The 15,003-nt window shown below is 60.8% G+C and overlaps 1 protein-coding gene across 1 annotated transcript in view; it reads right to left on the bottom strand.

Annotated features, from left to right (window-relative positions):
• Nucleotides 1-15,003, bottom strand: part of SPIN1 (spindlin 1) — a 52,379-nt gene that overhangs the window by 19,409 nt on the left and 17,967 nt on the right. The window contains exon 3 of the mRNA XM_038742654.1: nucleotides 9,130-9,287. Coding sequence (XP_038598582.1) covers nucleotides 9,130-9,181 — 52 coding nt within the window. The 5' untranslated portion in view covers nucleotides 9,182-9,287. The remainder of the gene's footprint in view (nucleotides 1-9,129; nucleotides 9,288-15,003) is intronic.

Genomic DNA, 15,003 nt, shown 5'->3' with positions numbered 1-15,003 from the left:
GACAGGAAGAGAGAGATGCAGACAGAGACGGAGAGATGCAGAGAACAGAGAGATGCCGACAGAGACGGAGAGATGCAGAGACAGAGGGACGGGGCCAGAGACAGATGCAGAGACGGAGAGATGCAGAGACAGAAAGAGAGATGCCGACAGAGACGGAGAGATGCAGAGACAGAAGAAGAGATGCAGAGAACAGAGAGATGCCGACAGAGACGGAGAGATGCAGGGACAGAACAGAGAGATGGAGACGGAGAGATGCAGAGACAGAGGAAGAGAGATGGAGAGACAGAGGAACAGGGACAGAGACGGGGAGACAGAGTCAGAGGGAGAGAGAGAGATGCCGACAGAGACGGAGAGATGCAGAAACGGAGGAAGAGAGAGATACCGACAGAGATGGAGAGATGCCGACAGAGACGGAGAGATGCAGAGACAGAGGGATGGGGACAGAGACAGAGGAAGAGAGAGATGCAAACAGAGATGGAGAGATGCAGAGACAGAAGAAGAGATGCAGAGAACAGAGAGATGCCGACAGAGACGGAGAGATGCAGAGACAGAGGAAGGGAGAGATGCCGACAGAGACGGAGAGGTGCAGAGACAGAGGGACGGGGCCAGAGACAGATGCAGAGACGGAGAGATGCAGAGACAGAAAGAGAGATGCCGACAGAGACGGAGAGATGCAGAGACAGAAGAAGAGATGCAGAGAACAGAGAGATGCCGACAGAGACGGAGAGATGCAGAGACAGAACAGAGAGATGGAGATGGAGAGATGCAGAGACAGAGGAAGAGATGGAGAGACAGAGGAACAGGGACAGAGACGGGGAGACAGAGTCAGAGGGAGAGAGAGAGATGCCGACAGAGACGGAGAGACGGAACCGAGAGATGCCGACAGAGACGGAGAGATGCAGAGACAGAGGAAGAGAGATGGAGAGACAGAGGAACAGGGACAGAGACAGGGAGACAGAGTCAGCGGGAGAGACAGAGAGATGCAGAAACGGAGGAAGAGAGAGATGCCGACAGAGATGGAGAGACAGAACAGAGAGATGCCGACAGAGATGCAGAGATGTAGAGACAGAGGAAGAGATGCAGAGACAGAGAAAGAGAGATGGAGAGACAGAGGAACAGAGACAGAGACGGGGGGACAGAATCAGAGGAAGAGAGAGATGCCGACAGAGATGGAGAGATGCAGAGACAGAGGAAGAGATGCAGAGACAGAAGAGAGATGGAGAGACAGAGGAACAGAGACAGGGGGACAGAGTCAGAGGAGGAGAGACGGAGAGATGCAGAGACAGAGGGACAGAGTCAGAGGGAGACATGCCGACAGAGACGGAGAGATGCAGAGACAGAGGAAGGGAGAGATGCCCACAGAAACGACAGAGAGATGCAGAGAACAGAGAGATACCGACAGAGACGGAGAGACAGAACAGAGAGATGCCGACAGAGACGGAGAGATGCAGAGACAGAGGAAGAGATGGAGAGACAGAGGAACAGAGACGGGGGGACAGAGTCAGAGGGAGATGCCGACAGAGACGGAGAGATGCAGAGACCAGAGAGATACCGACAGAGACGGAGGGACAGAGTCGGAGGAAGAGAGAGATGCCGACAGAGATGGAGAGATGCAGAGACAGAGGGACGGGGACAGAGACAGAGGAACAGAGATGGGGGGGACAGAGTCAGAGGGAGAGATGGCGACAGAGATGGAGAGATGCAGAGAACAGAGGAAGAGAGAGATGCCGGCAGAGACGGGGAGATGCAGAGAACAGAGAGATGGCGACAGAGATGGAGAGACAGAACAGAGAGATGCCGACAGAGACGGAGAGATGCAGAGACACAGGAACAGAGACAGAGGGACAGAGTCAGAGGGAGAGAGAGATGCCGACAGAGACGGAGAGATGCAGAGAACAGAGAGATGCCGACAGAGACGGAGGGGCAGAGTCAGAGGAAGAGAGAGATGCCGACAGAGACGGAGAGATGCAGAGACAGAGGAAGAGAGATGGAGAGACAGAGGGACAGAGACAGAGACGGGGGGACAGAGTCAGAGGGAGATGCCGACAGAGACGGAGAGATGCAGAGACAGAGAGAGAGGAAGAGAGAGATGGGGAGATGCAAGGACCAAACAGAGACACGCCGACACAGAGACGGAGAGATGCAGAGATGACAGAGACACAGAGGGGGGAGAGAGACTGGTGAGGAAACAGGCCCGGGCCAGAGAACGGCCCACTTCCCCCCCACAACCCCGTCTTGGGTCCTGATCGATCACTATTTATTGATCGATTTTCGTGACGGAGAAACAGCGCGGCCTAGCGGTTGGAGCCCGGAAGCGTCGGAAGGACGTGGGTTCGAATCCTGACTCTGCCCCTTGTCTGCCGGGTGCGACCCATTGGCTTGGATCCACCCCGGCGTTTAGTACAGTGCCTGGCGCGTAGCAAGCGCCTAGCAGATGCCGTCGTCCACGGCCCCCTGCCCCGCCCCGGGCCGCTTCCGCCCTGGAAGTGCTCATCCCAGGAAACGGTCGCCCCCCCCGGGAGTGTAGTGGCCCCCCTGGAAGTGTGGTCGCCCCCGGGAGTGTAGTAGACCCCGAAAGTGGTCACCCTGGAAGTGTAGTCGCCCCCGGAAGTGTAGCTGCCCCCGGAAATGGTCACCCCCGGGGGAGTGTAGTAGCCCCTGGAAGAGTGGTTGCCCCTGGGAGTGTAGTTGTCGCCAGAAGTGGTCGCTCCCGGGAGTGTAGTCGCCCCTCAGGGAGTGTAGTCGCCCCCGGAAGTGGTCGCTCCCGGGAGTGTAGTCGCCCCCAGGGAGTGTAGTCAAGCCCCGGAAGTGGTCGCCCCCGGGAGTGTAGTTGCCCCCAGAAGTGGTTGCCTCAGAAGCAGTCACCCCTGGGAGAATGGCCGCCCCTGGGAGTGTAGTTGTCCCCAGAAGTGGTCGCTCCCGGGAGTGTAGTCGCCCCCGGAAGTGGTCACCCTGGAAGTGTAGTTGTCCCAGGGAAGTGGTTGCCCCGGAAATGGTCACCCCTGGGAGAGTGGTCGCCCCTGGGAGTGTAGTTGTCCCCAGGAGTGGTCGCCCCCGGGAGTGTAGTTGCCCCCAGAAGTGGTTGCCCCAGAAGCGGTCACCCCTGGGAGTGTAGTTGTCCCCAGAAGTGGTCGCTCCCGGGAGTGTAGTCGCCCCCGGGGAGTGTGGTCGCTCCCGGGCGTGTAGTCGCCCCTGGAAGTGTAGTTGTCCCAGGGAAGTGGTTGCCCCAGAAGTGGTCACTCCTAGGGAGAGTGGTCGCCCCTGGGAGTGTAGTTGTCCCCAGAAGTGGTCGCTCCCGGGAGTGTAGTCGCCCCCGGAAGTGGTCGCCCTGGAAGTGTAGTTGTCCCAGGGAAGTGGTCACCGTGGAAGTGGTCGCCCCTGGGAGAGTGGTCGCCCCCGGGGAGTGTAGTTGCCCCTGGAAGTGTAGTCGCCCCGGAAGTGTAGTTGTCCCAGAAGTGGTCACCCCTGGGAGAGTGGTCGCCCCTGGGAGTGTAGTTGCCCCCGGAAGTGGCTGCCCCGGAAGTGTAGTTGTCCCAGGGAAGTGGTTGCCCCGGAAGTGGTCACCCCTGGGAGAGTGGTCGCCCCTGGGAGTGTAGTTGTCCCCAGAAGTGGTCGCTCCCGGGAGCGTAGTCGCCCCTGGAAGTGGTCGCTCCCGGGAGTGTAGTCGCCCCTGGAAGTGGTTGCCCCGGAAGTGGTCACCCCTGGGAGAGTGGTCGCCCCTGGGAGTGTAGTTGTCCCCAGAAGTGGTCGCTCCCGGGAGTGTGGTCGCCCCCAGAAGTGGTCGCCCCCTGGAGTGTAGCTGCCCCCAGAAGTGGTCACCCCTGGGAGAGTGGTCACCCCTGGGAGTGTAGTTGTCCCCAGAAGTGGTCACTCCCGGGAGTGTAGTCGCCCCTGGAAGTGGCTGCCCCAGAAGTGGTCACCCCTGGGAGAGTGGTCGCTCCTGGGAGTGTAGTTGTCCCCAGAAGTGGTCGCTCCCGGGAGTGTAGTCGCCCCTGTAAGTGGTCACCCTGGAAGTGTAGTCCCAGGGAAGTGGTTGCCCCGGAAGTGGTCACCCCTGGGAGAGTGGTTGCCCCTGGGAGTGTAGTTGTCCCCAGGAGTGGTCGCCCCTGGGAGTGTAGTTGTCCCCGGGGAGTGTGGTCGCCCCCGCAAGTGGTCACCCCAGGGAGAGTGGTCGCCCCTGGGAGTGTAGCTGTCCCCAGAAGTGGTCGCCCCAGGGAGTGTAGTTGCCCCCGGAAGTGGTCGCCCCAGAAGTGGTCACCCCTGGGAGAGTGGTCACCCCTGGGAGTGTAGTTGTCCCCAGAAGTGGTCGCTCCTGGGAGTGTAGCTGCCCCCAGGGAGTGTAGTCGCCCCCGGAAGTGGCTGCCCTGGAAGTGTAGTTGTCCCAGGGAAGTGGCTGCCCCGGAAGTGGTCACCCCTGGGATAGTGGTCGCCCCTGGGAGTGTAGTTGTCCCCAGAAGTGGTCGCTCCCGGGAGTGTAGTCGCCCCCAAGGAGTGTAGTCGCCCCTGGAAGTGGCTGCCTCAGAAGTGGTCACCCCTGGGAGTGTAGTTGTCCCCAGAAGTGGTCACTCCCGGGAGTGTAGTTGCCCCCGGAAGTGGCTGCCCTGGAAATGGTTGCCCCAGAAATGGTCACCCCTGGGATAGTGGTCGCCCCTGGGAGTGCAGTTGTCCCCAGAAGTGGTCACTCCTGGGAGTGTAGTCGCCCCCGGAAGTGGCTGCCCCGGAAGTGTAGTTGTCCCAGGGAAGTGGTTGCCCCAGAAGTGGTCGCCCCTGGGAGTGTAGTCGTCTCCAGAAGTGGTCGCTCCCGGGAGTGTAGTCGCCCCTGGAAGTGGTTGCCCCGGAAGTGGTCACCCCTGGGAGTGTAGTTGCCCCCAGGGAGTGTAGTCGCCCCCGGAAGTGGTCGCCCTGGAAGTGTAGTTGTCCCAAGGAAGTGGTTGCCCCGGAAGTGGTCACCCCTGGGAGAGTGGTCGCCCCTGGGAGTGTAGTTGTCCCCAGAAGTGGTCGCTCCCGGGAGTGTAGTCGCCCCCGGGAGTGTAGTTGCCCCCGGAAGTGGCTGCCCTGGAAGTGTAGCTGTCCCAGGGAAGTGGTCGCCCCTGGGAGAGTGGTCGCCCCGGGAGTGTAGCTGTTCCCAGAAGTGGTCGCTCCCGGGAGTGTAGTCGCCCCTGGAAGTGGTCGCTCCCGGGAGTGTAGTCGCCCCTGGAAGTGGTTGCCCCGGAAGTGGTCACCCCTGGGAGAGTGGTCGCCCCTGGGAGTGTAGTTGCCCCCAGAAGTGGTCACCCCTGGGAGAGTGGTCACCCCTGGGAGAGTGGTCACCCCCGGGAGTGTAGTTGCCCCGGAAGTGGTTGCCCCAGAAGTGGTCACCCCTGGGAGAGTGGTCGCCCCCGGGAGCGTAGTCGCCCCTGGAAGTGGTCGCTCCCGGGAGTGTAGTCGCCCCTGGAAGTGGTTGCCCCGGAAGTGGTCACCCCTGGGAGAGTGGTCGCCCCTGGGAGTGTAGTTGCCCCCAGAAGTGGTCACCCCTGGGAGAGTGGTCACCCCTGGAAGTGGTCGCCCCCGGGAGTGTAGTTGCCCCGGAAGTGGTTGCCCCAGAAGTGGTCACCCCTGGGAGAGTGGTCGCCCCCGGGAGTGTAGTTGTCCCCAGAAGTGGTCGCTCCCGGGAGTGTAGTTGCCCCCAGAAGGGGTCACCCCAGGGAGTGTAGTTGTCCCCAGAAGTGGTCGCTCCCGGGAGTGTAGTCGCCCCCGGAAGTGGTCACCCCTGGGAGAGTGGTCGCCCCTGAGAGTGTAGTTGTCCCCAGAAGTGGTCACTACCGGGAGTGTAGTCGCCCCCGGGGAGTGTAGTCGCCCCCAGGAAGTTGCTGCCCTGGAAGTGGCTGCCCCAGAAGTAGTCGCCCCCGGGAGTGTAGTGGGCCCCCGGAAACGGTCAGCCCCGGGACTGCAATTGTCCCCGGAAGTGGTCACCCCTGGGAGTGTAGTTGTCTCCGGAAGTGGTTGCCCCTGGGAGTGTAGTCCTCCCCGGAAGTGGCCGCTCCCGGGAGTGTAGTCACCCCCCGGAGTGTAGTTGTCCCCACCAGCGGTCACCCCCCCCAGAAATGGTCACCCCCGGGGAGTGCAGATGTCCCCGGAAGTGGTCATCCCCGGGAGTGTAGTCGCCCCCGGGAGTGTAGTTGCCCCCGGAAGTGGCCACCCCCAGGAGTGGAGTCGGGACCAGGACTGTAGTAGCCCCCGGAAACAGTCACTCCCGGGAGTGAAGTTGTCCCTGGAAGTGGTCACCCCCGGGAGTGTAGTTGTCCCCGGAAGTGGTCACCCCTGGGAGTGTAGTTGCCCCCGGAAGTGTAGTTGCCCCCGGGAGTCCAGTTGGTACCAGGACTTTAGTCGTCCCCGGAAGTGGTCACCCCCAGGAGTGTAGTCACCCCCGGAAATGGTCACCCCCGGGAGTGTAGTTGTCCCCAGAAGTGGCCACCCCTGGGAGTGTAGTTGCCCCCCGGGGAGTGTAGTCGGCCCCGGAAATGGTCAGCCCTGGGAGTGTAGTTATCCCTGGGAGTGGTCGCCCCCGGGAGTGTAGTCGCCCCGGAAGTGTAGTCCCCCCTGGGAGTGTAGTTGTCCCCACAAGTGGTCAGCCCCCCAGAAATGGTCACCCCTGGGGAGTGTAGATGTCCCCGGAAGTGGTCATCCCCGGGAGTGTAGTCGCCCCTGGGAGTGCAGTTGCCACCCCCGGAAGTGTAGTCGCCCCCAGAAGTGTAGTCGCCCCCGGAAACGGTCACTCCGGGGAGTGTAGTTGTCCCTGGAAGGGTCACCCCTGGGAGTGTAGTCGCCTCGGGGAGTCTTCTACACTGTGAGCCCGCTGTCGGGTAGGGCCCGTCTCTAGATGTTGCCGACTTGGACTTCCCAAGCGCTTAGTACAGCGCTCGGCACACAGGAAGCGCTCAATAAATACGATCGAAAGGAAGAATGAATGAATGGGTGTGATCGCCCCCGGAAGTGGTCACCCCCGGGAGCGTAGCTGCCCCCGGGAGGGTGGTCGGCCCCGGAAGTGTTGTAGTCGCCCCCGGAAGTGTCATAGTCGCCCCCGGAAGTGGTCGCCCCCGGGGGCGTAGCTGCCCCCGGGAGGGTAGTCGGCCCCGGAAGTGTTGTAGTCGCCCCCGGAAGTGGTCACCCCCGGGGGCGTACCTGCCCCCGGGAGGGTAGTCGGCCCCGGAAGTGTAGTAGTCGCCCCCGGAAGTGTAGTCACCTGTGGAAATGGTCACCCCCGGGAGTGTAGTAGCCCCCGGGAGTGTAGTCGGCCCCAGAAAGGGTCACCCCGGGGAGTGTAGTAGCCCCCGGAATTGGCCACCCCCAGGGGTTTAGCTGTCCCCGGGAGGGTAGCTGGCCCCGGAAGTGTTGTAGTCGCCCCCAGGAGGGTAGTCGGCCCCGGAAGTGTTGTGGTCGCCCCCGGAAGTGTAGTCGCCCGTGGAAATGGTCACCTCCGGGAGTGTAGTAGTCGCCCCCGGGAGGGTAGTAGGCCACGGAAGTGTCGTTGTCGCCCCCGGAAGTGGTCACCTCCGGGGGTGTACCTGCCCCCGGGAGGGTAGTTGGCCCCGGAAGTGTAGTAGTCGCCCCCGGAAGCGTAGTCGCCTGTGGAAATGGTCACCTCTGGGAGTGTAGTAGCCCCCGGGAGTGCAGTCACCCCCAGAAATGGTCACCCCGGGGAGTGTACTCGCCCCCGGAAGTGGCCACCCCCAGGGGTTTAGCCGTCCCTGGGAGGGTAGTCGGCCCCGGAAGTGTTGTAGTCGCCCCCAGGAGGGTAGTCGGCCCCGGAAGTGTTGTAGTCGCCCCCGGAAGTGGTCGCCCCCGGGAGCGTAGCTGCCCCCGGGAGGGTAGTCGGCCCCGGAAGTGTTGTAGTCGCCCCCGGAAGTGGTCGCCCCCGGGAGCGTAGCTGCCCCCGGGAGGGTAGTCGGCCCCGGAAGTGTTGTAGTCGCCCCCGGAAGTGGTCGCCCCCGGGGGCGTAGCTGCCCCGGGAGGGTGGTCGGCCTCGGAAGTGTTGTAGTCGCCCCCGGAAGTGTTGTAGTCGCCCCCGGAAGTGCCGTCACCCGCAGAAATGGTCACCTCTGGGAGTGTAGTAGTCGCCCCCGGGAGGGTAGTCACCCCCAGAAAGGGTCACCCCGGGGAGCGTAGTCGCCCCCGGAAGTGGCCACCCCCAGGGGTTTAGCTGTCCCCGGGAGGGTAGTCGGCCCCGGAAGTGTTGAAGTCGCCCCCGGGAGGGTAGTCGGCCCCGGAAGTGTTGTAGTCGCCCCCGGAAGTGGTCGCCCCCGGGAGTGTAGCTGCCCCCGGGAGGGTAGTCGGCCCCGGAAGTGTCATAGTCGCCCCCGGAAGTGGTCGCCCCCGGGGGCGTAGCTACCCCTGGGAGGGTAGTCGGCCTCGGAAGTGTTGTAGTCGCCCCCGGAAGTGCCGTCACCCGCAGAAATGGTCACCTCTGGGAGTGTAGTAGTCGCCCCCGGGAGGGTAGTCGGCCCCGGAAGTGTTGTAGTCGCCCCCGGAAGTGGTCACCCCCGGGGGCGTACCTGCCCCCGGGAGGGTAGTCGGCCCCGGAAGTGTTGTAGTCGCCCCCGGAAGTGTAGTCACCCGGGGAAACGGTCACCCCTGGGAGTGTAGTAGTCCCCGGGAGTGTAGTCACCCCCAGAAAGGGTCACCCCGGGGAGTGTAGTCGCCCCCGGAATTGGCCAGTCCCAGGGGTTTAGCTGTCCCTGGAAGTGTTGTAGTCGCCCCGGGAAGTGTTGTAGTCGCCCCCGGAAGTGTTGTAGTCGCCCCCGGAAGTGCAGTCGCCCGCAGAAATGGTCACCTCTGGGAGTGTAGTCGGCCCCGGAAGTGTTGTAGTCGCCCCCGGGAGGGTAGTCGGCCCCGGAAGTGTTGTAGTCGCCCCCGGAAGTGTTGTAGTCGCCCCGGAAGTGTGGTCGCCCCCGGAAATGGTCACCCTGGGGAGCGTAGTGGCCCCCGGAAGTGGTCTGCCCGGAAGTGTAGACGACTGGGAGCCCACTGTTGGGTAGGGACCGTCTCTATATGTTGCCAATTTGTACTTCCCAAGCGCTTAGTACAGTGCTCCGCACACGGTAGGCGCTCAGTAAACACGAGTGGATGTAGTGGCCGCCCGGAAGCGCTCACCTGCGTCGGCCCTGGTCCGCTGAGCCGGGCTCTTCTCAAAGGGGGTCTTCATTCAGGCGGGGCCCGGCGGGGGGGGGGCGGGGGGAGGACGCGGGTCCCGCCCCGGTCCGCGGGGGGCGCCACGCTCAGCCGCCGCCGCCTCCGGGGGGGCCTCAGGCCTGCCGGGGACCAGACGGGAGGGGGGGGGGGGGGCTTGTCTTAGACGACACGGGCGGAGGGGGCCCGGGGTTCGAATCCCGGCCGGGTGACCTTGGACGAGTCTCTCGCCTTAGAGAAGCGGCGCCGCCTCGGTGCTTCCCAAGCGCTCAGTACAGTGCCCTGCGCACAGGAAGCGCTCAATAAATAGGATTGATTGGAGAGAGCCCGGGGCGGGGAGACGCGAGGACCTGGGTTCGAATCCCGGCTCCGCCGAGTCACTTCTCTCGCCTTAGAGAAGCGGCACCGCCTAGTGCTTCCCAAGCGCTCAGTACAGTCTCTGCGCACAGGAAGCGCTCAATAAATACGATTGATTGATTGATTGATTGGAGAGAGCCCGGGGCGGGGAGACGGGAGGACCTGGGTTCGAATCCCGGCTCCGCCAACCTTGGACGAGTCACTTCTCTCGCCTTAGGGAAGCGACGTCGCCTGGTGCTTCCCAAGCGCTTAGTACAGTGCTCTGCACACAGTAAGTGCTCAATAAATAGGATTGATTGATTGATTGATTGATTGGAGAGAGCCCGGGGCGGGGAGACGGAAGGACCTGGGTTCGAATCCCGGCTCCGCCGAGTCACTTCTCTTGTCTTAGAGAAGCGGCGCCGCCTGGTGCTTCCCAAGCGCTTAGTACAGTGCCCTGCACACAGTAAGCGCTCAATAGATACGATTGATTGATTGGAGAGAGCCCGGGGCGGGGAGACGGGAGGACCTGGGTTCGAATCCCAGCTCCGCCGAGTCACTTCTCTCGTCTTAGAGAAGCGGCGCCGCCTCAGTGCTTCCCAAGCGCTCAGTACAGTGCTCTGCACACAGGAAGCGCTCAATAAATAGGATTGATTGGAGAGAGCCCGGGGAGGGGAGACGGGAGGACCTGGGTTCGAATCCCGGCTCCGCCGAGTCACTTCTCTCGTCTTAGAGAAGCGGCGCCGCCTGGTGCTTCCCAAGCGCTTAGTACAGTGCTCTGCACACAGTAGGCGCTCAATAAATACGATTGATTGATTGATTGGAGAGAGCCCGGGGCGGGGAGACGGGAGGACCTGGGTTCGAATCCAGGCTCCACACAGTAAGCGCTCAATAGATATGATTGATTGGAGAGAGCCCAGGGAGGGGAGACGGGAGGACCTGGGTTCGAATCCCGGCTCTGCCGAGTCACTTCTCTCGTCTTAGAGAAGCGGCGCCGCCCGGTGCTTCCCAAGCGCTTAGTACAGTGCTCTGCACACAGTAGGCGCTCAATAGATAGGATTGATTGATTGATTGATTGGTTGGAGAGAGCCCGGGGCGGGGCGGGGCGATGGGAGGACCTGGGTTCGAATCCCGGCTCCGCCGAGTCACTTCTCTCATCTTAGAGAAGCGGCGCCGCCTGGTGCTTCCCACGCGCTTAGTACAGTGCTCTGCACACAGTAAGTGCTCAATAAATAGGATTGATTGATTGATTGATTGATTGGTTGGAGAGAGCCCGGGGCGGGGCGATGGGAGGACCTGGGTTCGAATCCCGGCTCCGCCGAGTCACTTCTCTTGCCGTAGAGAAGCGGCGCCGCCTGGTCCTTCCCAGGCGCTTAGTACAGTGCTCTGCACATAGGAAGCGCTCAATAGATATGATTGATTGATTGGAGAGAGCCCGGGGCGGGGAGACGGGAGGACCTGGGTTCGAATCCCGGCTCCGCCGAGTCACTTCTCTCGTCTTAGAGAAGCGGCGCCGCCGAGTGCTTCCCAAGCGCTCAGTACAGTGCTCTGCGCACAGGAAGCGCTCAATAAATAGGATTGATTGATTGATTGATTGGAGAGAGCCCGGGGCGGGGAGACGGGGGGACCTGGGTTCGAATCCCGGCTCCGCCACCCGCCAGCCAGGTGACCTTGGACAAGTCACTTCTCTCACCGTAGTGGTGCTTCCCAAGCACTTAGTACAGTGCTCTGCGCACAGTAAGCGCTCAATAAATAGGATTGATTGACTGATTGATTGATTGGAGAGAGCCCGGGGCGGGGAGACGGGAGGACCTGGGTTCGAATCCCGGCTCCGCCGAGTCACTTCTCTCGCCTTAGAGAAGCGGCACCGCCTGGTGCTTCCCAAGCGCTTAGTACAGTCTCTGCACACAGTAATCGCTCAATAAATAGGATTGATTGATTGATTGATTGATTGGAGAGAGCCCGGGGCGGGGAGACGGGAGGACCTGGGTTCGAATCCCGGCTCCACCGAGTCACTTCTCTCGCCTTAGAGAAGCGCTGCCGCCTGGTGCTTCCCAAGCGCTTAGTACAGTGCTCTGCACACAGTAAGCGCTCAATAAATAGGATTGATTGATTGGAGAGAACCTGGGGCGGGGAGATGCGAGGACCTGGGTTCGAATCCCGGCTCCGCCGAGTCACTTCTCTCGCCTTAGAGAAGCGGCGCCGCCGGGTGCTTCCCAAGCGCTCAGTACAGTCTCTGCTCACAGTAAGCGCTCAATAAATAGGATTGATTGATTGATTGATTGATTGATTGGAGAGAGCCCGGGGCGGGGAGACGGGGGGACCTGGGTTCGAATCCCAGGCCGGGTGACCTTGGACGAGTCACTTCTCTCACCGTAGTGGTGCTTCCCAAGCGCTCAGTACAGTGCCCTGCACACAGTAAGCGCTCAATAAATAGGATTGATTGATTGATTGGAGAGAGCCCGGGGCGGGGAGACGGGAGGACCTGGGTTCGAATCCCGGCTCCGCCAACCTTGGAAGAGTCACTTCTCTCGCCTTAGGGAAGCGGCGCCGCCTGGTGCTTCCCAAGCGCTTAGTACAGTGCTCTGCACACAGTAAGCGCTCAATAAATAGGATTGATTGGAGAGAGCCCGGGGCGGGGAGACGCGAGGACCTGGGTTCGAATCCCGGCTCCGCCGAGTCACTTCTCTCGCCTTAGAGAAGCGGCACCGCCTAGTGCTTCCCAAGCGCTCAGTACAGTCTCTGCGCACAGGAAGCGCTCAATAAATACGATTGATTGATTGATTGATTGGAGAGAGCCCGGGGCGGGGAGACGGGAGGACCTGGGTTCGAATCCCGGCTCCGCCGAGTCACTTCTCTCACCTCAGAGAAGCGGCGCCGCCGGGTGCTTCCCAAGCGCTTAGTACAGTGCCCTGCACACAGTAAGCGCTCAATAGATACGACTGATTGATTGGAGAGAGCCCGGGGTGGGGAGACGGGAGGACCTGGGTTCGAATCCAGGCTCCACACAGTAAGCGCTCAATAGATATGATTGATTGGAGAGAGCCCAGGGAGGGGAGACGGGAGGACCTGGGTTCGAATCCCGGCTCCACACAGTAAGCGCTCAATAGATGTGATTGATTGGATAGAGCCCGGGGCGGGGAGACGGGAGGAACTGGGTTCGAATCCCGGCTCCGCCGAGTCACTTCTCTCGCCTTAGAGAAGCAGCACCGCCTGGTGCTTCCCAAGCGCTCAGTACAGTGCTCTGCGCACAGTAAGCGCTCAATAGATATGATTGATTGATTGATTGGAGAGACCCCGGAGCCCGGGGCTGGGTTCGAATCCCGGCTCCACACAGTAAGCGCTCAATAGATATGATTGATTGGAGAGAGCCCAGGGAGGGGAGACGGGAGGACCTGGGTTCGAATCCCGGCTCCACACAGTAAGCGCTCAATAGATGTGATTGATTGGAGCCCGGGGCAGGGAGACGGGAGGACCTGGGTTCGAATCCCGGCTCCGCCGAGTCACTTCTCTCGTCGTAGAGAAGCGGCGCCGCCTGGTGCTTCCCAAGCGCTTAGTACAGTGCTCTGCACGCAGTAAGCGCTCAACAGATATGATTGATTGATTGGATCGGTCTTCATCCCCATTTTCCAGAGGAGGAAACTGAGGCCCGGAAAATAATAATAATAATGATAATGACGGTATTTTTGTTTGTTTGTTTTGAATGGCATTTACTAAGCGCTTTCTATGTGCCAAGCACTGTACTAAGCGCTGGGGAGGACGGATTGTCCCCCCCAGGAGGGGCTCCCGGTCTTCATCCCCATTTTCCAGAGGAGGGAACTGAGGCCCGGAAAATAATAATAATAATAATAATAATAATAATAATAATGTTATTTTTGTTTGTTTTGAATGGCATCTACTAAGCGCTTACTATGTGCCAAGCACTGTACTAAGCGCTGGGGAGGACGGATTGTCCCCCCTCGGGGGGGGGGGGGGGGGGGGGGGGGGCTCCCGGTCTTCATCCCCATTTTCCAGAGGAGGAAACTGAGGCCCGGAAAATAATAATAATAATAATAATGACGGTATTTTTGTTTGTTTTTAATGGCATTGACTAAGCGCTTACTATGTGCCAAGCACTGTACTAAGCGCTGGGGAGGACGGATTGTCCCCCAACCCTGGGGGGGGGGGGCTCCCGGTCTTCATCCCCATTTTCCAGAGGAGGGAACTGAGGCCCGGAAAATAATAATAATAATAATAATAATAATAATAATAATAATAATAATAATAATAACGGCATTTTTGTTTGTTTTGAATGGCATTTACTAAGCGCTTACTATGTGCCAAGCACTGTACTAAGCGCTGGGGAGGACGGATTGTCCCCGCTCGGGGGTGGGCTCCCGGTCTTCATCCCCATTTTCCAGAGGAGGAAACTGAGGCCCGGAAAATAATAATAATAATAATAATAATAATAATAATAATAATAACGACGGCATTTTTGTTTGTTTTGAATGGCATTGACTAAGCGCTTACTATGTGCCAAGCACTGTACTAAGCGCTGGGGAGGACGGATTGCCCCCCCCCCCCGGGGGGGCTCCCGGTCTTCATCCCCATTTTCCAGACGAGGGAACTGAGGCCCAGAGAAGGGAAGCGACTCGCCCAGAGTCGCCCAGCTGACAGTCGGCGGGGCCGGGATTCGAACCCAGGACCTCGGCCTCCAAAGCCCAGGCTCTTTCCACCGAGGCACGCCGCTGCTTAAGCGTCTACTACGTGCCAAGCGCTGTTCTAAGCGCTGGTGATGGGGATGAGGTTGTCCCCCGCGGGGCCTCCCGGGCTCCATCCCCATTGGACAGAGGGGGGAAACTGAGGCCCGGGGGAGGGAAGCGACTCGCCCAAGGTCACCCAGCAGGCAAGTGGTCGAGGCGGGATTCGAACCCACGACCTCTGACACACCCTCCCCCCCCCCCCCCACGGGAGCTTTGTCGCACGTCCGCGGGGTGACCTTGGACGGGTCATTTCCCTCAAAAGCGGCGGCGGGTCCCGGGGCTGGGAGTCCGAGGTCCTGGGTTCGAATCCCGCTTCCCTTCCCCGGGCCTCAGTTTCCCCCCTCTGCCCAATGGGGATGGAGACGGCGAGCCCCACGGGACTGACTGGTCTCCGCCCCGGCGTCTAATACAGTCCCCGCCGCATCGTGAGCTCTCCACAAACACCACCAATCGCCAGTGCTACGTACTGAGCGCCTCCGGGGTGCAGAGCGCTGTACTGAGCGCCCGGGAGAGTCCAAACCAGCACCAAACGGATCCATTCCCCGCCCACAACGAGCTCACGGTCTACTAGGAGGCGGACATCGTCCGTCCATCTGTCGTCGGTGCTCTGTACTGAGCGCCTCCAGGGTGCAGAGCACTGTACTGAGCGCTCGGGAGAGTCCAAACCAGCACCAAACGGATCCATTCCCCGCCCACAACGAGCTCACGGTCTACTAGGAGGCGGACATCGTCCGTCCATCTGTCGTCGGTGCTCTGTACT

The sequence above is a fragment of the Tachyglossus aculeatus genome, unplaced genomic scaffold (genome assembly GCF_015852505.1).
Source record: "Tachyglossus aculeatus isolate mTacAcu1 unplaced genomic scaffold, mTacAcu1.pri scaffold_145_arrow_ctg1, whole genome shotgun sequence".
Lineage (NCBI taxonomy): Eukaryota > Metazoa > Chordata > Mammalia > Monotremata > Tachyglossidae > Tachyglossus > Tachyglossus aculeatus.
Note: the sequence above shows the minus strand (reverse complement) of the source record. Positions and strands in the feature narration are given on the sequence as shown.